General features: G+C 39.1%; 2 protein-coding genes across 4 annotated transcripts; one reads left to right on the forward strand and one right to left on the reverse strand.

Moving 5' to 3' along the window:
• LOC108676183 lies at positions 1–20,237 on the reverse strand. Of its 3 annotated transcripts, none has more exons than XM_047883785.1 (10): positions 20,051–20,237; positions 9,498–9,598; positions 8,373–8,902; positions 7,639–7,846; positions 6,468–6,741; positions 5,488–6,425; positions 3,666–5,295; positions 3,136–3,355; positions 1,934–2,042; positions 1–1,484 (listed from the first exon to the last, which is right to left on the reverse strand). In XM_047883785.1, exons 2-10 carry the CDS (start codon positions 9,594–9,596, stop codon positions 402–404), a joined length of 5,091 nt encoding a protein of 1,696 aa, XP_047739741.1. In that variant the 5' UTR covers positions 9,597–9,598; positions 20,051–20,237; the 3' UTR covers positions 1–401. The 3 variants fall into 3 exon arrangements, with proteins under 3 accessions (XP_047739741.1, XP_018019723.1, XP_018019722.1); XM_018164234.2 differs by having other exon boundaries at positions 1–356; positions 392–1,484; positions 5,488–6,741; XM_018164233.2 differs by having other exon boundaries at positions 5,488–6,741.
• A 255-nt stretch (positions 20,238–20,492) lies between these two features.
• LOC108676184 lies at positions 20,493–24,969 on the forward strand. The gene is made up of 7 exons (XM_018164235.2): positions 20,493–20,546; positions 20,730–20,803; positions 20,959–21,025; positions 21,386–21,502; positions 21,842–21,985; positions 23,094–23,225; positions 23,603–24,969. Exons 1-7 carry the CDS (start codon positions 20,541–20,543, stop codon positions 24,128–24,130), a joined length of 1,068 nt encoding a protein of 355 aa, XP_018019724.1. The 5' UTR covers positions 20,493–20,540; the 3' UTR covers positions 24,131–24,969.
• The last annotated feature ends 1,305 nt before the right edge of the window (positions 24,970–26,274 follow it).

A 26,274-nucleotide genomic window follows, 5' to 3' on the forward strand; every position in this document is an offset into this window, starting at 1 on the left:
AACAAATAAAAACAAAGCATGAGATAAAATATTAAAATGAATTTGAATTTGCTTTTTAGTTTGTAGTTAGTAATTAAAAGTGATGGGAATTGAAAATAACTAAGCCACTTTACGCCACGATAGAGAAAAGAAATGACCGAATAAAGCGTTAGTCAATTCATCCGAGTTTCAGGTCAGGCAATAGCGCGCACTCGTATAGTTGCTTAACTCACTTCGCCTCGTCTTCTGCTTCGTCCATAATAGCGAGGCGTTACAATATAAATCTATTACAGACAGGAACTGCGCATAAGACAAAGAAGACAAAGTCTATCCGTTTCGGTTCAAAAATTGGCAAGAGGGCGGAACGAGGAATATTCGCTGATTCAAGGAATCAGCGGAACGAGGACTATTCTGCGTATGATTCAGGGTAAATACTCAACTTGTACGTCGGCCAGATCCAATTGCCGCGACACAATGGAGGTGAGATACTCAAGGATTTGCATGTCATTTCGCTCTCGCACGTCAAGAACATGCATGAGCTGGCTGGGACTAAATGTACTGTTCCCACTCACGTGGAAATAGAGGAAAACTTGCACGCCTAACTTAACGAGCAAGCTTTGCAGGAATGTTTGTAGAGGAGCATCACTGTTGCCATACAGGGGGATGGTTTCGCTTGTGACAGATCCTCGCCGGAAAGTCTCCATGGAAGCATAGCGGTTGCCATACACTGAAATAGCTCCGTTGACTGATGGCGACTCGCCTCTAAAAGATCCAGTGTTAACGGAAGATTTTGCTGTAGTTTCTGCTGGAATGGAAGCACTGGGAAATATTTCTTGACCGCTCATAGCGGCGATATCGCGATACGATGAACGCGAGCTAGCGTATGGACCTTCAGTAGAAAAATGCATGTTTGTTGCAGCAGACGAAGAGCTTCGCGTCAAACGATATGAAGTTTGAGAGGATGCAAGAGCGGAAGCGCCTGGGGGAATAGTTGAAGTATCATCATCTTCACATGCTGTGTTAAGGAGCGATGCTCCGCCTCTACCGCTGGGGTTAACGCAGAACAAATCGTGGGCCATTTCAGGAGACGAAATGGATCGAACGACTGCGTTTGCCTTTTGATTTACATCGACAATATCGCTATTTGATTCAAGGGCACAATGATCACCTTCGGACGACGTGTCTCTCGTGGCCGTTACAGTACGACCGGGAACCCGTCCAAAGACCTCTGGGCTTGAGTCGGCTCGTTCGAATCTCCTGTTTATTCTTGAACTTTCGTCACTGTCACTAGGTCTTTGTTCATCACCAAGTTCAGGTGCAGGTACAGGATAAGACATAGACGCTGGGTGCAGTGTAGAATCAAACCACTGGCGAATGGCTTGCTGAGGATCAGCTTCTCGAGGGCAGAAGTGTCGGATGAACTGATCCAAGCCACGGATGAAGTTACCGTAGTAAGCCACGCCGGAGATGTGTCCACTCGATAAATTCACCGTCGTGATTTTGCTCTGCACATAACAAAAATCTTTAGGTAATTCTAAGAAAAAATTGGAGCTCAGGACACGCTAAGGCTCACTGCATTAACAAGTTGTACCATGGAGCAATAGCACAACCAAATCACACCATGGCTCACGGCAGCACCAGATCACCATGGAGCACAGCACCACCAGGTCACACCATGGAGCACGGCACAACCAGGTCACACCATGGAGCACAGCACCACCAGGTCACACCATGGAGCACAGCACCACCAGGTCACACCATGGAGCACGGCACCACCAGGTCACACCATGGAGCACAGCACCACCAGGTCACACCATGGTGCACAGCACCACCAGGTCACGCCAGGGAGCACGGCACCACCAGGTCACGCCATGGAGCACGGCACCACAAAGCCGCACCATGGTGCACAACACCACCAGATCACACCATGGAGCACAGCACCACCAAGCCGCACCATGGTGCAGGAGTCGATGAGATGGTGCAGCAGAAGACGCTCTGGTATGCACAGCCCCAGCAACGGTTGCTGCCGGAGGTGATGAGAGGTGATGGTGCCGCGATGGTACCTGCAACACGCATCATCAACGTCACAATCGACAGGACTGTAATATAAAATGTATATAAATGTGTGTAGCTCTAAAAACTAGGTAAGGCTGCCTGTACTTCTTGAATAATTTGATGAATTCAACAGCAGGAAATAAAAAACGTTGCTTTTCCTCGAAGTTTCCGAGTATATTAAAAACCCTCGTTTTCGAAACTCATAAGAAACGATTGCTTTGCGAATTTCGATACAATAAATTTTCCTGAAATTTCTGTCTGAGCAGTAGCGACTCTGTTTGCAGAGATTGTGCGTGTGGTGAAATAGATACAATTTTAGTTAGTTTAATCATTCACAGTTATGAATTCATTTACAAACACACAGCACACATGAAATGCTGTATAATATTACCAGCGCCAGGTCCAATTTAGAAAACCGGATCAGAATTCACCACAGCTGCACAATAACTTTAATTATACAAACTTTTGGAGCTTCGAGACAAAGAGAGGAGAGCTTAAAAGCAAATCTAAAACTGCGACATAATTTGTAACTAAATTCGTGGCACAATTCCGCATGTTTACAAGGTTATGTACGTACTTTTGATATTCTCGTCTAGTTCCGCCAAATCAAGTTACTCCACAAAAAACTACAATGCAAAACTGGTAAAAAATGAAAAATAAGTCACTATAATCCCCTTATACTATGCCTCAAATGTACGGCCGTTAAATTAAATTGACCATTAAATTAATGTGCGGCCATTAAATTTAATTGACCCTTACATTAATGTAAGGCCATTAAATTTAAATTAATATGCGGCCATTAAATTTAATTGACCCTTACATTAATGTACGGCCATTAAATTAAATTGGCCCTTACATTAATGTAGGGTCATTAAATTAAATTAACCCTTACATTAATGTACGGCTATTAAATTTAATTGACCCCTACATTAATGTACGGCAATTAAATTTAATTGACCCCTACATTAATGTACGGCCATTAAATTAAATTGACCATTAAATTAATGTACGGCAATTAAATTTAATTGACCCCTACATTAATGTACGGCTATTAAATTAACTGAATTAAAATTAGTAGTGGCAATAACACAAAAATCCCACTTGGTGATAGGATGCAAGTTGTCCTGAGCAACAGGCAGGAGGGCGGCAGCCATGGCCGTGACTGCCATCTTAGCAGCGCGCTGATGAGCTGGTCGCGCGGCCACGATGAGACGCCGACCACTCAGGAGGCTGGCCATCAGGCTCTGGCTGACGTTACTCAGAGCAAGCTTGTTTTTGGACTTGCCAGGAACTTTCAGGAGGAGAGCACTTAGCTCGTGGTCTGCAATGAGAAGTTGTGTACAATGATGGTGGAAGAATATTTTAATAAATAGTATATATGCCAGAAATTGGGTACAATGCTTGTGGAAGAATAAATTAATAATGAGTATATGCCATGAATACGTTAGACAAACTCTGCATGAAAAGAGTAGGGAGGCAAAAAGTTCAAGCCTAGAAAACGAGGAAGTTTCTAATAAACTAATTTAATATGATTAGGTTACACATAAAAAAGCAACCCTCGTATTGATATAGGTAAGTCAAACCCTCCACTTCAAAAACAATCACATAGGAATACATGTAAAATAACTCACAGTAGGCGGTGGCCATACGTTGGTCGATGTCAACCCTAGGATGCCGACGATATTTCTTCTTCTTTTTCTTCTTTACTTTTGGCTCCTGAGAATGCTTACAACAGCAACAAGACGACCTCCTGACTTTACTCTCGCAGCTTGTGTCGGAACTTATGCGGCATCCACAAGTGGATGAAGAGCTTGCCGGTGTTGATAATGCACGGTCGATTATTTTATGACGTTGTTTATGCGACCCTTCTTGAACAATATCAGTGTTGTTCGATGATGGCGTTAATAACTGAGTATTTTGAATAATCTCATTGCTTGCATTTAGTCCTAAGTTGGTCATGAAACTTTCATCGGCAGCAATGGCCACCTCGACGGGAAGAGATTTGATATTATCTTCTATTTTATTATCAGTTTCATAACTGCTACTGGCGGTGCCACCGCTGTGGCTGCTCAGAGTGGAGGCAGACATCAGTAAGCACAGAGGGCCGCTAACGTCGGGAGATGAAGAAGCAGGATCAGAGGTGTCAATATTCTGCAAGAAATCTGAAGCTTGCGATATATTTTGTTTTGTGTTGTGATTGTGAGGAAGAGGAGGCGCTGCTCGAGAGAGAGAAAAATCAGCGTGTGCTATTCGCCGGCCATTTATTAAGACCCAGTCGCCTTGGTTTTCCAACAAGGGTTTCTCCAGACCTTTTTTATCCACGTAGATGTTGAGTATTTGATCAACTATTGATTCATTGTAACACAAGGACGCTTTAAACTTGAATTTCTTCGCCAAAGTTGAACAAGACAAACTCGGAGATTCATTTGAATTTTTTGACATTTTCACTTGAGCATCTGACGAAGATTTTGACGCAGCTTTGCCACGTGTCAAATTGACTTTGACTGGAAGGGTTCGAGAACTTCTGGAGATACCAGATGAAGTGTGGAGATTGGTCGCCATCGAATCAGACTTCCCTTTGGATTTCATTTTTTCGCTTTCATCATTGGACGCATTCGAGGAGCACTTTACAATATTAACGACAGGCACATTGCCTACGAAGAGACTCCCTGGGTCATAAAGGTAGCAATCTTCGTCCACAATTTCGAAGGCAAGAGCAAGACTGGACTTGGCCAGGATGGAATGTAGCTCCGAGAGTTCTAGAAGAGCCGCCACAAAACCGCACCCTGATAAATCGCGCATACACCGCAAGCTTTCATACCGCCTTCGCCCAGAACTACCGAAATAGAGTTCTGGGATACCACAACCGTGAATTTTTGAATTAGTAGCAACAACAGAACCTCGGCAGCGGCGACAACTTTGAGTGAAGTTTCCTTGAGAATCTTTAATTGGTAAACTGACATTTTCCTTTTGATCGTTGCTGGAAAAACTTTCATTGCCCAATGGAAATTTCGTTTTCACTTCTTTTGAAAATGCCGACACATCTTGAACAGGATGACTATTTAAGAAAGAACTTGCTTCCCGGTGAAGTGGGAATTCTTTAGCGTCATCTGACGACCAGTTCTCTTCTTCACTCGGAATAACACAATAAGCAGGATTCAACATGCCGCACTCTTCGGCCGCTCTGTGAACCGGGCTACCAATTTCATTTGCAATGAGATTAGTGAGCTCCTTCACTTCAGTGAACTCCACGAGACTCTCCTGTAACATACATTGTTTGATAAGTACATTAAAGTGAATCCAGCATATTGCTGCCCAAGTTACAAGGCTTCCATACATCAGTAGTACCTAGAAGGAAAATATTTTTGCTTTATCTAATATCTGAATAAAAGGTATCCATCACATGAAAACATAAAGCATCAGATTGAAATAATGTCCATGATAAGAACTCACCAAATGTTTGCATACAACTGAGACGATCCTTCGAGTGTCGAGGAGCTGAGTGGCAATGGCTTCAAGGGAGCAGTGATCCAGTAACAAATTATCCGTTCTTTCTAATGACGGATTTCTTTCCGCTGGAATTTCAGTGTTGTGAGACAATTTACTGTGAATAGGAAACTTTTCTGGGGATCCTAGTTTTGGAGAGAGTATTTCAGAAGGAGGAACTTTAATTTGTGATCCCGGAACCGCCAATTCCTCGGTTTTTGGACCATCATCACCTGGTTCCGCGGCAAGGATATGGTTTGAGATGATTTCGGTTCCTGTTCTTCCGTTCTCTCGGTCCCAGACACCTGAAGTCAATTTCTCGTCCGTATCCCTCTGCAGCATAAAGTGATCATTGCCGACTTGACGTGTACTATAACTCAATGAATTTTTTGCTTGATTCTTATTTGCTGCGATCGCGAAATCTGCTTCAGTTACATCAGTCCAGTCAGAAGGCACATGAACTTCTTCACCGATAATTTCTATGCCACTGCAGACGTCAGGCAGGTCACGAAAGGAGCCACAGGATCTAGGGTCTTGTGATCCCACGCTGGTTTGCAGGACGTCTGGGTCAGCCCCAGGTCGAGCTGAATCGTGACCAAGGCTCAAGGACTCAGATTCGAGACCTGCTTTGCATCTCAACGACTGTTCGAGGCTTAGGCTCTTAGTTTTTGCTGTAAATTTTGGTGCACCTGTCGTTGGGCTGGACGCACAGTCAGAGGGACATTTGGCAGAAATACTATTTTGTTCATCATTAGAATTATGAATAGTAACAGTAGGGCAAGAAGTCTCACAGAATGAGCCAAGATAATTATGGACGGAACCTGAAGTCCTGCTGTGATTGTTACAAACAGGACCAGAAGCATTGCAAGTGGGATGGGAAGCATTGTGGTCGGGACCGGAAGCACCAAAGTCGGGGCCAGAAGCACCACAATAAGGACCGGAAGCACCAAAGTCGGGGCTGGAAGCACCACAATTAGGACCGGAAGCACAGGCGTCGGGACCGGAAGCACAATGGGAAGAAAAAGGGCTCACAGTCTCAGGACCAGAGGAACCACACCTAGAATCAGAAGCCACACCACCCGGATGGGAAGAACCACCAATATTTCTGGCATTCTGAAGAGCTTTCAAGTATCGTTGCTTGGTGTATTGGAGGTCAGCCAGACGCTTCTTGCTCTCCCAAGCAAACCAACACAAGTTGCTGCTCTTCAAGTAGTCGCTAGCCTGGAATAACATATTCGGGTATTAACTTTAATAGAACTTGCGTAATTAAATAAGATGTCTGTTCCCACAAAAAGAATAACTTGTGGGCACCAAATGAAATGAATTCTGCAAGCATCTGACTACTTAATATCTCTTCAAAACATTGTTATACAATTAATCCCTAAGAGTAAAGATCACGACAGAGTCAATTAGAAAATGAGAAATAACATAATGCAGTTCATCCTGGGGTAGAATTACCAATGGGAGACTGCATTCTTTGTAACAAGATCCTTTGACCAAATGTACCCACAACTATGAAGTTTTAAAGGCAAATTATACATAATATAAATTAAGTTCACAATAATTCCTATTGGTGCTCAAGAATATCAAACCTGACATTGAAACTACTGCGATTATTCAAGTTAGATGACATTGAAAAATGTGATGTAACATAAGTATATTATATAGGTACGTATATATAACCCTTGACCTGAAACAGAACTCGTTCAGTTCATTACAACTAACTATTTCAGGCAAAATTAGCCTCATAACTCCTTTACTAGGCAATAATTAACTGTAAAACCCCTGTCAGGCAAATGACAAAGCAATACTATAATTTTTGCTCAAAAATGAACTGTTTTTATAAATAAATCCTTAGAACTATGATTCCATGAATTACGGTACTTTTCTCTGCTTTCACCAATTTATTCAATTCATGTTCTAAATTTTCAGGAACTAAAGATGACCAGAATCCAGAAACATTTTCATTTACTACCTAAGTTATCAGTTTTATTTTGCAAGAGATTATCAAGAAATCACTTTAGACACCATTTTATTTTGCAAGTGATTATCAAGAAATCACTTCAGACACAGTTTTATTTTGCAAGACTTTATCAAGAAATCACTTCAGACACTAACCTTCTTCATATGTGACCTTATGACATCAAGACTTGTATGAATCTTGGCCTGGTCCCAGGTGAGGTATGCAATGCAGTGTGGCCGCACGTAGCCACGAGCATGTATATCAAATAGAGTCACATATCTCACTACAGCGCTGATGCCGGTAAACTGGTTCTGCAGGTCCAGTTCTATCACCTCGCTGTCTTTTGGCAAGTTAAACACGCCCCTGCACATAGAAATAATCATATAACATAAAAAATTTATAAGGAATATCTAGGCAATCAAAAAAATGTCAATTGAGAGGCAGACAAACTTGCTAACATTTAAACAACATTGAATCAATTATTATGAATTAATCTTTATGCCTAAAAATGGTTAAAGTTGAAGAGACTGATGTAGAAGTATAAAAATAAATATTGGCAACATCTATCTAACAGGTGTAACATCTGTGCAAAGAAGGATTAAACATTGATAAGTTGGATCACGTGCTAATTCAAATGAATTATTATCAAAAGATGAAAGCATGTATTAGCAAAATAATTTAAACATATATGATTTTATGGATGAATGAAATTAAAAACATTTTAAACAAAAGAAATTAATGTATATAATGAATAATCCTTTAATTAACAAAAGTGAGAGAATCTAATTAAAATTAATTGCAATTATATACATAAATTTTATTTACTTAAAATAATTGACATAAAGGACAAAACTATCTCTAGGTTGATAAAAAATATTTTTTCTCTTACCCAAAATTTTGGTAGTCAGTTGACATAAGTTTTAGCACCAGATCATTGAGATCAATCCCGCAATAAAATGGGTCATCATCGAGACAAAAACTGTGCCCCAAACTCTCATCTTCTTCATCGTCAGTTAACTGCTCCTGTTGTGCTGATTCATTTCTACTGCAGGACACACAAGGTTTACTAGCCTTCATTTTGATGGAGCAAGGGCACTTGTTGCATTTGAAAACTTGTTTCTTCAATGTACTCTTCTCTAAAAAATTATCAACATTTCCACTTTCTTCATTACAATCACAATTTGCCCAAAATTTTGCATGAGAGACATCCCCAAGGACAGGATCTATACTTGTGTTCCTGTTCCAACATGAGGGACAAGTGTGTAGTGGAGAGGTTAGTTCTTCTTTTGGTTTATGTTTGAAGTGTTTTAACTTGCAGGTAGGGTTCAGACTTGGGAATGTCATTAGAGGGATAGGACCCTTTAATTCTGAAAACTCTCCCACCATTATAAGGTCTGATGGTGTCTCACTGGCAGTATCCTGGAACAAATAGTGCAAATGTCTTCAGTTCTTAAAAAAAATCAATAACAAGGTTTTGTGAACAAGAATTATGGGCAGCTGTCACTGAAGGAGACAGGTTGAAATTTACTGGCAAACCTAAACATATTTTTTTCGGTGTTAAAAAAAATATATATATAAACTGCCCCAAGAAACACTTGGCTTTCTCAAATTCCTTTTTAAGAGATAATTGCCTCCATAGTACATCTTTCAATACAAATAGAACAAAGAGCTCATTTATACTTTTGGTTGAAAGGCAAAGTGAGAAGCAAGAAAGTTTGAGCAAAATTACTAAATTACAGAGTGAAACGAGTAGTAGTACTCATGCTTGCAATTTCCATTTGGGACAAGCATATGTTTTTCAATAAATATGTGTCTACGACAAGCATATAGAAACAAAAATATAATGAATAATTTGAACACAAAGGGCCAAAATTTTGTAGAGGAGAATTATGTTTTTGATTTTCTATCTAATATCAACTGCTCCATAGATTTTATAGAATCTACAGTAATCATTGATCTGAAAATAAGAATAGATTCAACAATAAAGCATTATTTGGCATATCCAAAAACATACCCATTTCTGAGCAGCAGGTGTGTTGTTTGGCAGAGACCAATCACAGCACAGCTCAGGACTTGGCTTCTTGAATTGCATCCACTGTGCCAAGCCCTCCATCTCTAATACATCAAATAGAAAAAGGAACAAAACAAACCTTTTAGAATAATAACTTGTTAGGAAGCTAATAAATTGATCATTTTTAGTGCATTGTCTCATGTGTGGGAAGAAAAGGTGCTATTATGCTCATCATGTCCGTGACTTCACATTTTTGTCGACAAGAAAATACACCCTATGTCACTCACTGCAGAGAGTACCGAGTTATATTTTTACAGTTAACTTCTGATGCATCAATCAAATGATAATTTATTGTTCATAGGTGATTACTACTGTTTACTTCTACAAAATGGAATATTTCTTCAGCACATGTGGAAAATTGGTTAAATGTATTTAGGTACCATACTTGAAATATTAGGCATTGGTGAGCTTCATACATGAAGAGTATCATAAAATGGGGTTACTTAGACTCCTGGGGAAACTTAGACCACTTTTATTTTTTTAACAAAAACCTCCAAAACTCAAAAACTATTTGACATAGAAAAATTTTGTCAATGGGCATTGAAGGCCTAATACTAAGGCTACATAACACAATAGAAAGACAAAAAAAAACATAAAAAAGAGCTAGGTATTATTTAAAGCCTGTTGTGGAACCCCCTTCAATTTTTTTATTTTTTGGTAAAATAACTCCAGGTTTTGGTGCATTGTAGTAGAACTCTTCTAGTTACATATGCAAATGACAAATTTGAAGAAAGTGTCATAATTTGCAAATGGAGGGGCCACCCCTGAATGGGGTAACTTAGACCACCTAATGTCAGTCCTGACAGGGTAACATAGACCAGCTTGGAAATTAATTTAAAATTACTATGTATAACATATTTTATCTTTGATACACTATTAATGTTTTTTCTTTATGTTTCAGACTCTACAGAGTCTTATATATGGTAACTTTAACTTAATTTCCAAGCCAGTCAATATTACCCCATCATGGCAGACATTAGGTGGTCTAAGTTCCCCCATTTGGGGGTGGTGCCCCCCATTTGCAAACTATGACACTTTCCTCAAATTTGTCATTTGCATATGTAACCAGAAGAGTTCTACGTACTACTATGCACCAAAACCTGGAGTTATTTGGAGTTATTTTACCAAAAAATATAATTGATTTTACCACCCAGTCTAAGATACCCCAAGAGCTGGGGTAACAAAGACCATCACTTTTTTAAAATTACATCAAAACTATGAGAGGCAGGAGCCAGAAATTTATGATGAGTGAACCTAGAGTATAGACCTGTATTTTGCATGTTTCAATTCAAGTTTAATTTAGCTAGTAAAAATATGGCATCATTTAAAAAAAGTAGTTTAAGTTACCCCCTTTCATGGTAGTGATTTATACAACAAAAATTTATTTGCAAATCCTCAAGACTAAACAAACCAAATTTAAAAAGCATTAACGGTTGTTGACAAAGAACTCTACAATACCTAGGATTATGCAGTCAAAAGCTGTTGAGCAGATGACAGTGATTGGAGGCAAGAAATTCTGCTTTAGGTTATATTTTATTTTATTTTTAGGCTATATTTAGGAAAATGGCAATTATGCAGGAGACTCCAAAGTTTAGAGTAAGTTTAAGGAGCAATGAGGAGCTTGCAGGTTTCTAGTTTAGCAGGTTGAAGAGGAAGGTCCATAAATAATAACAAACATGACATATAATAACAAACAAGCACTATAATAGGAAAAGGTTGTTTTCAAGGATGCTTTTTCATAGTTTGTTGCACGACTCAAATCTATGAACAGCTTTCGATTTCCATTGCGTGACAATACTGATTTGATCATGGTAAAATATGTATACAATATTTTTAACAGGTCTAACAAATATCTTGAAATGTTAGAAACAAATTTTGTAATGCTTGAGAAGTAAATTTATTTTTTTACAAATTAATTTTTTACAAAAGAATTACAGTTGTAAGAGGAAGCGCTTTTGCATATATCAATGTAATTGTGTTCCTTGCTAGAATAAGCGTTGGTGCCAATGTCTGTATATTATGTTTTATTGTATGATACTGCATACCGTTGTGTCTTATCCATTTGCACACCTGTCATATACTGATAGCTGGTTTCTGCCTACTATTTACTTATAGGGCATCAAGGGTCAAGTTTAAAATACTGGGCACTGAGCCAACCGGACAAGCCTTCCTTGGTAAACTCCAAGGGTCTCGAGTGAGGTGGAATTCTTCCTTGTGGCGGGACTTTCAATGCAACTGACTTTGCAACCTCAGTGAAACACCCAGGGAATGAATTGATTGGTCCACCTGGTGAATACGTCTCGCCAGTCCTAGAAGTGCCCTCACTTCATGTGAATAACAAGTTGAGACAGTGTGCTTATTACATAGTGATCCATGTGTGCAATTAATGGAGTGCAAGCTAATTATACAAAGCAACAGTGATTTTAAGGCACCCATTTTATCTGGCATGGTGTGTGCGTGTTTTACCTAATAGCCAAGTAAACGCCCAATTTTAGCCTGTGAGTGGTAGGCTGATTCCCTTGTCCGCATTGGGGTGTGTGATTAGTTTTCACTTACCAATGGTGTTTTAAATCAATCATTTTACTTGCACATGACAACAAGCCCCATTGTGTGTATTGATTAGGACTTTGAACTTTTTATTGGTTATATTTTAGGAAGGCTTACCTGTAATTGTGCTATATGTTTTGGAGGCTGCTCCAATAGCTGAGTAATTGAATCTGGGACTATCCAATTGGTGTGTGAATTGTGTGTCAATAGCCAATTTATCTCATATAATTTGTATCATCCTAACCTTACTAACCCCATCTCATCCTGCCCTATGGTGTATATCAGCATCTTTGTTGTTAGCTGGCACTAGCATTTCTGAATATCTTCCTTGGCAGCGCCAGATGGTTTTAGTAACCTATCCTGCCAGTAGTGTCCAGGGGCCCAGGGCCAGACTGTGAACCTCTTTAATATCAATATTAAACGTACAGGGACCAAACGCCTCACCTTACATTTTTGGGGGAGGGTAGTTACACAGTTACACATTATCACACAGTTACACATTGTCCTGCAAAATGCTCACACATTTTAAAATAAATAAATATGGACATAGGTACATTTTATGACCTTTGATAACAATGTTTTAGTGAATTGTTCTACATATGGTAAAAAATATTGATGGCAATCATTTTATAAGTGATATTAGAAAGCATTGAAGCTTGTTGCTGTGCCTTGCAGTACACATTTGGAAACTTCAGCTAAATGAATTTTGATCAGACATCTCCCAAAAATGGTTAAGTAATTGGTGGCACTAACAATTACCATATTAATAATGAAGGTAACTACTAATAATGCAATTATTACAGCATCATAAAAGAAATTTTGAAAAAGTGACTTTGGAATTTTTAAAATGGAATATAAAGTACCTATTACACTTGTTCAATATTTCCTCAGCCAGTTTCCTTAATTGGTATAGCTGAAAAAAATTCAGTAGCATTGTTCACATGACTCTTCAAAAGCTTCTCATTGTTATGTTGCTCTTCTGTTTATTTTCATTTCATTCACATGTAATGCACCTACACGAGGGTGCAGAAAGTTGGTGAATATCAAAAGATATTTGGTGACGCATCGGCAGCAAAATTTATGCCTTCTGAAGATCTTGCCGACACATTTGGATTTAAGGGGAGCCTCTTGGTCCAAAATCAACAATTTTGGCTTTTCCAGTATTTAGTCTTATCTTAAAGCTGACATTCTGACCTATCCAATGGTACCAAAATAATCTCTGTACGCTGATTTATGCGTTCACAACACACCACGATAGGGCAAGGGTTGGTGGAGTTCTTTAACATTTAAGGGGAGCATCTAGGGTAAAATTTTGGATTTTGGCTTTTCCAGTTTTTAGTCTCATCTTAAAGCTGACATTCTGACCTATCCAAAAGTACCAAAACCATCTCTTTACATTGATTTATGCGTTCATGACAGATCATGAAAGGGAAGGGGGTGGGGTAGTTCTTTAACAAATAGAATGGGAGGAAATTTGCTGCGAGCACTTTAAATGGAGTGTGCTTGAAGTGCACCTTAGTTACCTGCCTGGTGTTGTATGAGGTGTGCATGCAGTCGCTCTCACCCTCCTTGACTGGAATCAAGCTCCAGTAATGTTTAGTTTTGTATCCTTGCTACATTGAGTGCCTATTCCAATGCGCGCGGGACTTTGACGGGCTCTACTGAAAAGTTAACTTATTGTCACTGCAAACCTATCTCCTGGAGTTTTTAAGCTACAACAATGAGACATATACCATTCGATGCACAACAAAATTATCTACAACTGGACACAGGCGTTTTTCTAATTTCGTTATAGTTTGGATTTTATTCTGCAAAAAGGGGGGTGGTAGGGGGGAAATCAAAAAATTTACGAAAAATGCTCCCATACCCACAAAAATGAGAAATCCAAAAAACAGCCGTGTTCAGTTTTAGATATGGTCTTTACGCATCGAATGATATGTTTCGTTGTTCTAGCTTGAAAATCCTAGGAGGAGATAGATTTCTGCAGTACCTCCTTTTTTGACCATTTTCGAAGATTTCCACATTTTCTTTCATTTTTTTCGAAAAATTCACATGAACAAAAAAGTCTTAGATTTCTGTTTTACATATGTGTACCAAGTTCCAGAGTGATCTTTCCGTAAATAGCCAGGATAAATTTTACCCTAGACGCTCCCCTTAACATAGGGAGTAAATGCCTCAGTGCACCTTAAATAGCTAGTCTTCACAATTTCCGCTCCAGTAACCCTTCTGCAGTTGTGTGGGATGGTTCGTGCATTGCCGTTCTCACCATCCTTGACAGAAACTAAGCTACAGTATTGTCTTGTCTTGCATCCTTGCAACCTTGAATGCCATTTTCGAGGTGCCCGGGACTTGCGGTTTCAAATAATAGCGGTTTCAGCATTTATTAGGCCATAGTCCTGTCACCAATTCTTAACATCACAGAACATTCACAGCATTTTGCGGTCTTGAACTCACAATGCACTGCTACAATTCTGCTGTGCTTAACTGCCTGGCCTCCTTGCCAATTCTGACCAGAAACTGGCGCACAGAGCTGGGATCAGACCCGAGCCTCTCTGCTCCAATCATGGTACTCTGAACTTTAACCACTAGGCCCCCCTGCTGGGCTCTACTTAACAATCACACTTATTGTCACTGGAAAACTTTCTCCTCTTACAGTTTTGAAGCTACAGCAATGAGACATAAACCTACCATACATATTGTCACTGGAAAACTATCTCCTTCTACGGTTTTGAAGCTACAGCAATGAGACATATACCATTCGATTTGCAACAAAAAAATCTTCAAATTTGCGCTAAATTGGTAAATAAAAAAAAATGCTTCCATACCCACATAAATGGGAATTTAAAAAAATGCCTGTGCAAATTTGTAGATATGGTCTTTATGCATCGAATGATACGTGTCTTGAGGTTGTAGCTTGAAAATCTTAGGAGTAGATAGATTTCTACACTCTACAGTACCGTAAAATGGGGTAACTTTGACCGGTGGGGTAACTTTGACCACTTTTCGTTTTTTTAACAAAAACCCTCAAAACTCAAAAACGATTTGACATAGAAAAATTTTGTCAATGGCCATCAAAGGCCTAATACTGAGGCTACATAACACAATAGAAAGATTTAAAAAGTTTGCATATCTAATAGGTTGAAAAATAATAATGTGACCCACAAAAAAGAGCTATTATTCAAAGCCTGTCGGAGTACCCCCTCCAATTTTTTTCATTTTTTGGTAAAATAACTCCAGGTTTCGATGCATTGTAGTAGAACTCTTCTAGTTACATATGCAAAAGACAAATTTTAGGAAAGTGTCATAGTTTGCAAATGGGGGGCGCCGTCCCCCAACGGGTAACTTTGACCACCTGATGGCAGCCGTGACAGGGTAACATTGACCGGCTTGGAAATTAAGTTAAAATTACCATAGGTACCTATATAACATATTTTATGTTTGATACACCTATTAATGTTTTTTTCTTCATGTTTCAGACTCTACAGTCTTATATATGGTAATTTTAACTTAATTTCCAAACCGGTCAATGTTACCCCGTCACAGCTGCCATTAGGTGGTCACATTTCGCCCATTGGGGGCAGCACCCCCCATTTGCAAACTATGACACTTTCCTAAAATCTGTCTTTTGCATATGTAACTAGAAGAGTTCTACTACAATGCACCACATCCTGGAGTTATTTGGAGTTATTTTACCAAAAAATAAAATTGATTTTACCACCTGGTCAAAGAAACCCCAAGAGCTGGGGTAACAGAGACCATCACTTCTTTTGAAATTACATCAAAACTATGAGAGGCAGGAGCCAGCAATTTATGGTGAGTAAAGCTATAGCAGTGGTTCCCAAACTTTTTCAGGCTGGCGCCCCCTTTGGCTCCCTAGTGACTTTCTAGCGCCCCCCACAGACATACGCCACTTTCTTGAAATTTAGTACGCTGAAATTTTAAAAGATTAAGGTTAAACACAAATGTGTATTTCACAAATAGAATCCCATTTAGTGAACCAATATGTTTTTCAGCTGTTTTAATTGTTTCAGCACTAAAAGCCAAGGACGTCGCGGGCAAATTTACGGCCGGACTCGTGGCCGGTCCCACGACCAATTTTCAAATTCAATTATCAAGAAAAGATCTCCCAAACAAATGAACGCAGCTCTATGAAACTTGGAACACGCATTCATCAGAACCTAACGGTGATGTTTAGCTCGTAAATTTTTTTAAATTTCACCTTCATTTGTGAGTTGCGCGTATAGGTATTGCGAAACAGGCCAAAATTCGCATTGATCAAAGAATTTCTTCCAAACTATTGAACAGATTTGAACGAAATTTTGAATATACATTCCTAACTACCAAGCGGTGATTTTTTAGCTTATAATTTTTTTCGATTTTACCTTTGTTTGTGAGTTTTTTCATTTCATCGGCATTCTTGATTTCAAACTTCCTTATATTCGGCCCGTATCGCCGGGTAATTTGTCGCTTAAATTCGCGGCGATCAAGAAATTTCTTCTAAAATACAGAACAGATTTAAACGAAACTTTGTATAAAAATACATAACCTCTCAACAGTGATGTTTAGCTCGTGACAATTTTTCCATTTTGCTTTTGTTTGCGAGTTATACAGATATAGTAGGAACGACCAGCTTTTCTACCGGTCGATCGATGGCATCTATAAATCAGAATCAGTATACGTATAGCCATATAACTCGCAAACGAAGGCAAAAAAAATGTAAACATCACCGTTGCTGAGGTTTAGGTATTTAAATACTGAGTTTCGTTCAAATCTGTTCAGTAGTTTGGAAAAATTTCTTGATTACTGCAAATTTAAGCACAAATTGCTGTTTAAATCACGAATGAAGGTGAAATGAAAAAAAAAACTCGCGAACGAAGGCACAATCAAAAAATTTTTAGTTAGTACTGTAAATTCAAAATTTCGTTCGAATCCGTTCAATAGTTTGAAAGAAATTGCTTGATCATTGTGAATTTCTTCCCGTATAAGTATGGCAAAAACGAATGATGGCAAAATTCAAATTTTCACGAGCAAAACATTACAGTTAGATCCTAATGAATACGTGTACCAAGTTTCATCGAGTTAAGTTCATTAGTTCGAGAGATATTCCTTGATCATAGAATTTGGAAATTGGCCGTGACACCGGCCTCGAGTCCGGCCGTTAATTTGTCTGAGACGTAAATCCAGGAGAGCTAGGTTAAAAAAAACAGAAAAAACCATCGCTGGGAGTCATGTGCTGCACATGTTGTGTACAAATCGTCTAACAAATGCTCGAACCTCTGACATTGACTTCGGACAGCCGCCCCCTATATCGCCCCCCTACTGCTCTCTTCTTCCTTATCGCCCCCCAAAATCTTTCCACCGCCCCTAAGGGGGCGATATCGCCCACTTTGGGAACCACTGAGCTAGAGTATAGACCTGTATTTTGCATGTTTCAATTCAAGTTTAACTTATCTAGTAAAAAATGGCATTGTTTTGAAAAAAAAGTGGTCAAAGTTATCCCAATTTACGGTACCCCCTTTATTGGCCATTTCCTAAGAATTTCACCTTTCTTTCATTTTTTTTTTTAAATTCACAGGAACAAAATGTCTTAGAAATCCGTTTTACATATGTGTATTAAATTTCAAAGTGATCCGTCTGTAAATAAATTTTTTTTTTTTGGACCAAGATGCTCCTCATAAATTATTGCATATGAGAAATAACTTTGAAATACTGGAAATCTGAAAGACCACAAGTGCACACGCCACACAGTAAGGTTTCCGGTAAGCCAAAAGAATCAGTATGCAGTGAAGCTTGTCCAGATATCAGTTGCGCTGTGTGTAAGTGTTGTGATGCGTGGATAGTAAAGGATATTAAATTTCATTTGTTTGTATTGTTTGAGTTTGTAGTGTCTCCTTTATGTTAGATACTTTGGTAGCCCAATTTTTATTTGTAAGCTCTACATTTTTTAGAGCAGCGCATTTTGTAGATAGTTTATCGCCTGTAGCTCTTATTTCCAGTCAAAATCAATTTTCATGATGGCAAAATTTCAACCTTATGACCTTATGATGACTTAAGGACGTCGTAGTCCACGGTCACACGGATGCGCCGCCTTCGTCGTCCTACGTCTCCGAGTCGTCGTTGGATGTAACGTTGGACGTGTTCCGTCTATTTGCCCTCATTTGGGCACGCTGATGCAAGATGCTGACATTGCAAGCAACAAAATAAATTCATTGGTCAACTTTTTGGAAGCTTGAAAATTTGAGTGAAATATAGTAAATAACCAGAGTAAATCAGTTTTGAATCATTGATGACTGACTTAGCCTGACTAATTATTATAACAAGATCTTTTGGAGTCAGATCAAAGCAGAAGAGTTTCAACTTGTTGTGAACACGGGAATTGAGAACTGAGGTCGGGTAGATCCTGCATAGCAATTCAAGATTCAACAGATATACTATCAAGTATCAATGTTGCTTACAGCACTTTTTTATTAAAAATTACCTGCAACAGATCTTAAAAATGGCTGGCAATGCTTTGGGCTAAAAAAACATATCTTGGCTATGCTGCTTGCACCCTCTGCACCCTGGCATAGTGGCATCTATGGTCCATGGTACTGTAGTGGTAGTGATGGTACCACCGTACCAGCCTATTGAGGAATGTATTTTATTTTAAACATAAGCAATGGGTTCAAGAACAAAGTTCATTTAAAATGTTAGGTCATTGTGTAGAAATTTTTTGTTCACCGGCAATTTCAGCCACTGTGCAGAGAGTGGATGAATATTGCAAGATCTTTGGCGACGCTTCAGTAGCAAAATTTATGCCTTCAGAAGATCTTGCTGACACATTTAGATTGAAATTCTTTCATTTAATATATTTGTCAGTCTTCGGCCAACTATTTAAAAAAAGTAAGGTTTCCGGTATGTTGGATTGATCAGTATGCAGTGAAGCTTGTCCGGAAATCAGTTGCGATGAGTTCCCACCAAAAAAATGTAAACAAAGTTTATGATTAGTTGATTACGTAGTTGCGGTCACATTAGAGTGGTCAGACTGCATTTTCACATGTTCAGTTGACACTTGCTGTACAATTGGGCTGTTTTTAGGGTAAAATTAGTTATTTGGGCTTTTTGGGGTAACACGTGCATGCAACCTTGTAAATAAGTTAGTGGCTTGTAAATAGTTTTTCATTACTCAGCATAAATGGCTTTACATTAAAAATTACCCGGCGCCGGCGACGCATCTTAAAATTACCCGGCAACGCTTAGGGCTTAAAAACCCATATATTGGCAATGCTGCATCCACCCTCTGCAGTCTGCACCATGGAATTTCAGCCCATATACCTTGTGAATGAAGTTAAAATTGTTTAAAGACTCACTTCTGTTCATGCAAAAATTCTTTCATTCATTTGGATTAGGAAATTTAAGACATATTTCCATCACTGCAACTGCAAGTGCAACGGTGAGCAACCATTTTATAGGGCCTACATCATACATGGCAGGCTCTTGAAGTAAACACCTATCTATGACAAAATGTAGCTTTGTTCTTTATGCTCCCTTTCTAATTAATTTCATGGAACAGAACCTACTCCTCCAAATAGCTACCGCACAGGACAGACAGCAACAGGAGTCAGGACTGCACATTTGCAGCTGCAGGATGACCGTGAAAAGTGTGCGCCTGTGCGGGGAGCCACTGGCACCGTGGCACAGTGACCACAGTGGCACTGAATGCAGCAACAGTCACTCATAAATGAATGTGTGTACCTGCAGGCTGCATGATAGAACCATGAAAGTGTTCCTTGTGTGTTTCAGTTTTCATGCGTGATGTGAGTGTGCCTTCCAGTTCGGTCTCCACTCTCCAACGGCAGTACCTGAACGAACCAACTAGGCAACTACGTCAAGAAAGTCAACTATATATATATATATATATACATATTTAATGGTGCAAACTACAATGTCTACAAAGAATAGTAACTTACCAAAATTCCGGTTTGTTTGGAACACAAAATTACGTAACCGCTCATTAAAAGAGTACTTTAATCCATTTAGCTATGAAAACTGACGTTCCGATTGAATTTTAATTTGCGCAAGTTGGGCGTGCCGGTAATATTTGATCTGATGAACCTAGTAATAACTGAAGATGGAGAGAGTGAGAGAATTCCGCGCTTCTGGAATGGAACCAAGTCAACCAACAAGCCTAAAGAATAGAATAGAATGGAAGTGTCGGCGTTGAAGAAATAGGTAATTTATTTGTCATGCATTTTTTCTTAGCATTTTATATCTTTCTAATAAATACGTATGCACGGAATAATAATGATTTGATCGAATTTATGGCTAGCTTTTTTGTCAACTCGACCGTTTTAATATAGTTTATCGACCGAAAATATTACCCGTTGCAGCAATTTGAGTACCTATGACGTAATTCGCTCTATTTCCTGCAGTCGTCCTGGAATACTGGATGTTAGCACAATGGAGGTATGATTTTAGAGTATTATTATAGATTAGTATGTTAGTATGAATGCAAAATTTATTTCATTATGTGTGAAATTTGCGTTGATGTTAATAGTATAGATTTACGAAGATTCATTTTCGCATAAATTTGATTGCAGAGTTTAGTGCAATTAACATTATTTAACTAACTAGTTTTTAACTCGACAGTCGCTGTGTTCTGAACTGAACAGCGCAGTGCAGCAGCTACAGCTGCAAATAGCTGCAGTCGACGAGAGATCCAAGTAAGACATAGTGAAAAATTTTTCTTCATAACCACACTTGAAAAAAATGTAAAATATAATGTTTGTTCATGCTGAAATTACATTAGATTGTTGAACATAAAAAAACTATGTGATATTATCGACATTGTGTCACTGTTTTCCCGCTCAATATACAGGCCATTGCTCACAGAATTGGCAACTCTTCGAGCCAAAACTGCAGCTCTAAACCAAAAGCGTGAAAAAGTGAGTAACTTCCTAGTTAAAGAGATACGGAAAATGTATTACCAGCTACACCGCTGAATTTATTGACCGCACAAGCTGCACATTAAAGTGCTTCATTAATGCTTAACAGTTTTTATTTTGAAATGACAATTGTCATTGTTACCATTCACATGACTTTGAAATTACCGCAATGCAAATTTAATCACCATTTCTTTATACAAATGTAACTTGTAATTTTGAGAGCGTTTCATAAAGATTAAATTATGACATTGCATTATTCTTCACCGGAAAAATGTAGATTAAAAGTTTGCTCCTCACTTACGATGTAAAAAATTTATTAAAACGCATATATTGAGAAGTTATTGAAATTGTATATTTAAGTTGGAGAAGGAGCTGGCCTGCAGTCACCTGTTGCAGCTGACGCGGTCCTGGCACGTGCAGCAGGCGGCCGCCCTGCAGACCAGGGCGAGGGAGGCTCTGGCGCCCCTCCTGCAGGAGGTGGGGGGAGGGGGTGTGAGAGGGTAGGGAGGGTAGGGAGGAGAGGAGGAGGGAGGGTAGGGAGGAGGGTAGAGAGGAGGAGGGTAGGGAGGAGGGAGGGTAGAGAGGAGCTTGTAAGGATCTCGTGAGAGGAGCTGGTGGTCTTAATGCTTATATTACACAGGATGTAACGTTAATTATACACGCCTTCATACAGTAAAGTAAAGCTAAACGATTCTAACCATAGTCAGATTGCAAATGAACCGAGCGGTCACGCAAATGCAACAATATCAAACACATGTCAATCATTTAATATGAAATTAATTTCATTTTCATGATCATAAGCTGCATTCATGACAGGAACGCGCGACAGAACGCGCCCTAGCAGCACGTCAGACAGGGACGCGTGCGTTGACAGAACAGACGGCGGCGAGACGGAGGCAGTGGGAGGCGTGGTGCTCAGACAGGCGCTCGGACGGCATGGAGAGCGTCCTGTCCAGACAGGTAATTCAGCTGATAATTGAAATAACAAACTTAACATCGTGCTTTAACTTTTTTATTATTAGAATTAATTTCTTTGCAAATTATAGTGTTTGTTTTTGGTTTGATTTAGATGACGCTCGTTGTAAAGTGGCGATTGGACTAATAGATGATGCGTGATGAAAAATATCTATGTAATTATAAAGTTTTCAGAAGAATTGAGAGCAAAGTATAAGGGGCGTAAAATATTCTTCTAAATTTCAAAGATTTTACTTCTACTAATGTTAATAAAGATATAGCAACGATGAATGACTTCCTAATGAAGCAGTATACGAGTAAATATCTAGTTTCCTTTCCAGATATTATCAGTTATTTCAAATTTTTACACTTTGTATCGTAATATTTTAAACGCATTTCTTTCAGAAATTTCTATTGGTGTATTTTTTAATATTTCGAGTATTGGCGACCAGAATTTCCGTAGGTATAGTGACTTTTTGAGAAACTTGATTGCTGATACAGAAATTTTTATTAGTGCATATTTAAATAATAATAATAGTAAAAAAAATTATAATAATAATAGCGGTTTCAGCGTTTATTAGACCGTAGGCCTGTCGCCGATTCTTAACATCGCAGAACATTCACAGCATTTTGCGGCCTTGAACTCGCAACTCACTGCTACAATTCTGCTGTGCTTAACCGCCCGGCCTCCTTGCTGATTCTGACCAGAAACTGGCGCACAGAGCTGGGATCGAACCCGCGCCTCTCTGCGCCAATCTTGGTACTCTGGACTGTAACCACTGGGCCACCCTGCCAAATGCCCGAGACTTGAGACCATATTGAACAATATGACGACCTGCACACGGCATATCAGCTCATACATGGCCCAGTGGTTACAGTCCAGAGTACCAAGATTGGCGCAGAGAGGCGCGGGTTCGATCCCAGCTCTGTGCGCCAGTTTCTGGTCAGAATCAGCAAGGAGGCCGGGCGGTTAAGCACAGCAGAATTGGAGCAGTGAGTTGCGAATTCGAGACCGTAAAATGCTGTGAATGTTCTGTGATGTTAAGAATCAGCGACAGGCCTACGGCCTAATAGACGCTGAAACCGCTATTATTATTATTACATGGTCGTGAAGGTGCGCGATGAGGAAGACAAAGTGCGTGCAATGAAGGAGCGCCGTGCAGCCGTGCCTGCGCCAGCGACGCTGTCGTGCAGCACCAAGAGCGTCAACGAGCGATGTCGTGCCGTGAAGCTGCGAGTGGTCAAGGTGGGGCCTGCGCGGTGGCGTTACTTAACTATTGACGTATATTGCTAACATTAATTTGGTAATCGTCTTTGATAATTTTTAACGTTAATTATTAACGATAATTATTAACATTACTTATTAACGTTACTTATTAACGACGTTGACATCAACTAGTTAGTTCAGAAGATGACATTGCTCGTGCTCTGCGATTTCTATGAATATTTTTGGAAGATTAATAGTTAACAATAAAGCTTGTGAATAAATAAAACTCATGTACGAAGTGGGAAAGAGAAAATTTCAAAGTTTACATCGATTGTTGAAATTGCGTAGTTCAATTCAGTTGACAAAAATCCTGATATTTTTATCATGCCACATACATCAAATCATTAATTTCACAGGAAGAAGAAAATCTCTCCGCATTAATGAAGCTTTCGTCGGAAAATCCGGCAACAAATGGGACTAATTTTTCCATTTCACCGGAGAACTGCGAAGAAATTGATCGCATCGAGCAAGAGATCGAGAACCTTCGTCAAAAAATTGATCGAAATCGGGCTTGGTTGAGTTGTAATAACACAGAAGATTTGGAAATCAAGGACGACATTGACGTGGGAGGCCCGCGAAGCAGCAGTCCTCTCCTGATCGTCGGAGATGAGCCTGAGAATACGAACCCTGTACATGCCATCGTCGGTCATAATGACCAAATAAACCTAATTTCCCAAGAGCAAACAACAGAGGGATGTGCAGGACATATTCAAGATGAAGAAACTGAGGATGGAATAGATAATGGAGAAGTGAAAGCCAAGAAAGAAAGTAAGGCAGTGGCGGCGGCGAGAGCTCGACTGGAAGCAAGCCTACGTAAGCGAACGATGTTGTCTAAACGCGTAGACGAACTCGAGAAAACACTGGCTGACAAGAAGAAAATGTGATTCTGAAGTAAATATTTGCTTGTCTATGAGCAGAATAAGTTAATTGAAGGAGATATTTTTAAATATAGCTAAAGAATGAAATCATGTAACTTTCATGACTTTTCTCATGATGAGACGGAGTGAATGCGAGGATTGGGAGAATGAGCAAAATAAATTAGCTGACAAAGATAAAAAGATAATCTCGTGAAAAACTCTATTTAAATTATTAACTTGTACGTAGAAAGCACTCGTACGGCGTTAGAAGGTAACGACTAGCAAACACGAGTGTGGCTCGCAGCTATGAACTGCGAGTGAGAAGAGGAATTAAGTTCTATCCTGATGGCTCTCATGCACTCGTTGAAACTTATGGCTTTTGAGATGATAGCTAGCATCTCAGAAGAAAATTATTAGATTATAATTGAAACTGAAATATAACTGTAACTTAAATAATCTGGCGCATGTTGCAAGTAGGAAGAACGTTTAATGGCAACTACATTTTAGAAATTTTCAAGCAGTTAATATCGAGTTCTTTGTTTAAACTAAATTGATAGAGTAAACGATGCGTTTTCATCACTTTTATTAAATTAGCGTCGAGTAAGTGAAATGATTAAGGCTTCTTTGTTAATAATTATTCGTTCAAGTCAAGTTCAGGTGGAATAAATGATCGTGGCATTCTAAGCAAAAATAAAGAGCACAAACTCAGGAAGCGACACACGTTCACATACCATCTATAATTACCTTGATTATTAATGAACGTATCAAGTGTGGCAATGAAACACAAGAGGAGGCCACATTTAATGAGATATTCCTAGCTCAACAATACAAAGGAGCTCTACATACACGGCAACCGAACGACTCCACCAGTAAGCTTAGCCTATAAATGAGATTTTAGCAAGCATTATAAATATCTAATACGGCAAATATTGATATGAATTCAATAGCAGCAAATTAAATATGAAGAGTTTAAGGTGACGTAATTTAGAATAGCACACAAACAACGGGCGCGTTCTAAATATTTTCGTGATTGTAGAGAAGTCTGGAGCCCATGGAGTGATGCAAGGAAAAAGTTTCTGAGTTAGAAGCATATCAAATTAATGTTTTAAATCGTTTGAAATTTACACTATAAATCCACAAAATGACTTTTTATGGTATCTTTTCATTCTATTCATCCCAATATCTCTTTCCTTTCACACGAACACTTTGATTGATTGATAGGAACCCACATAATTTAACAGGCTCGGAACTCATTTAATTGAAAAAGCTCGGAACCGAAGAGTTTCCCGCTGTAAGCATGGAGCCCTCATGGGTGAGCGAAATTGGAAACATTGTAAATTCGTGATGCGTAGACAAACATCATTTGAACATTTCATAATTGCGCATCTAAAAGAGTAGCTTGACATCAATCGATACAAATGAACCAATGAGCTATGATAGCAAAGAGAAAAAGAACTGCCTACGTCTGGACGTGAAATGCGGCTCTACAGTGAGCTATAGAGGGCATTTCACTGCAGCAAGTATTGTCGGAGCGGCAAACTGTTCGTAGGTACTCGGGATACCTACAACATTGCCAGGCGAACGCACACTCGCTATAAATCTTTTTAAAACATATCAAGCAATGAGCAACTGCATAAGAAGGACAGAATGATTGATTTTCCGCCTGTTAATCATGGAGACTAACTATAAAAATTCAATTGATTAAGCACTTTTAAAAGAGAAAGTATTTTAGAAATCTATGTAATTTTCAACATCTTTCGTGCTTGGGTCTTTTTAATTTCAAATGACCAAGTCTTAGGAACAGACCTCTGTTTACTTTAGTTCAAAAAATGAACACATTCGGCACACAGATCAGCAACAACAACGACGAATTTGGATGACTAATTTCACCTTTCGAGGTTAAATTTCAACCCAGTTCGGAACATGCCTCGTCCAAATCATCCCATAGCTCAAACTTACAGCCTCGCACAACTTTACCAAATTTAGAAGATCACAACTTCTAACAAACTCATATCACAAAGCACGCATGACCTATGAGCTAAAGATGGCAGTGATGGAAATGGCGAGTCACCGTATTAACTTTTATACCCGAGCCTAAAATGATCTACGCTATAATATCATTCCCAGAGAAATAAAATTCCTCAGTAGAAGGTATTCGATTACTTGTGTAA

The sequence above is a fragment of the Hyalella azteca genome, unplaced genomic scaffold (genome assembly GCF_000764305.2).
Source record: "Hyalella azteca isolate HAZT.00-mixed unplaced genomic scaffold, Hazt_2.0.2 contig13701, whole genome shotgun sequence".
Classification (NCBI taxonomy): Eukaryota; Metazoa; Arthropoda; class Malacostraca; order Amphipoda; family Hyalellidae; genus Hyalella; species Hyalella azteca.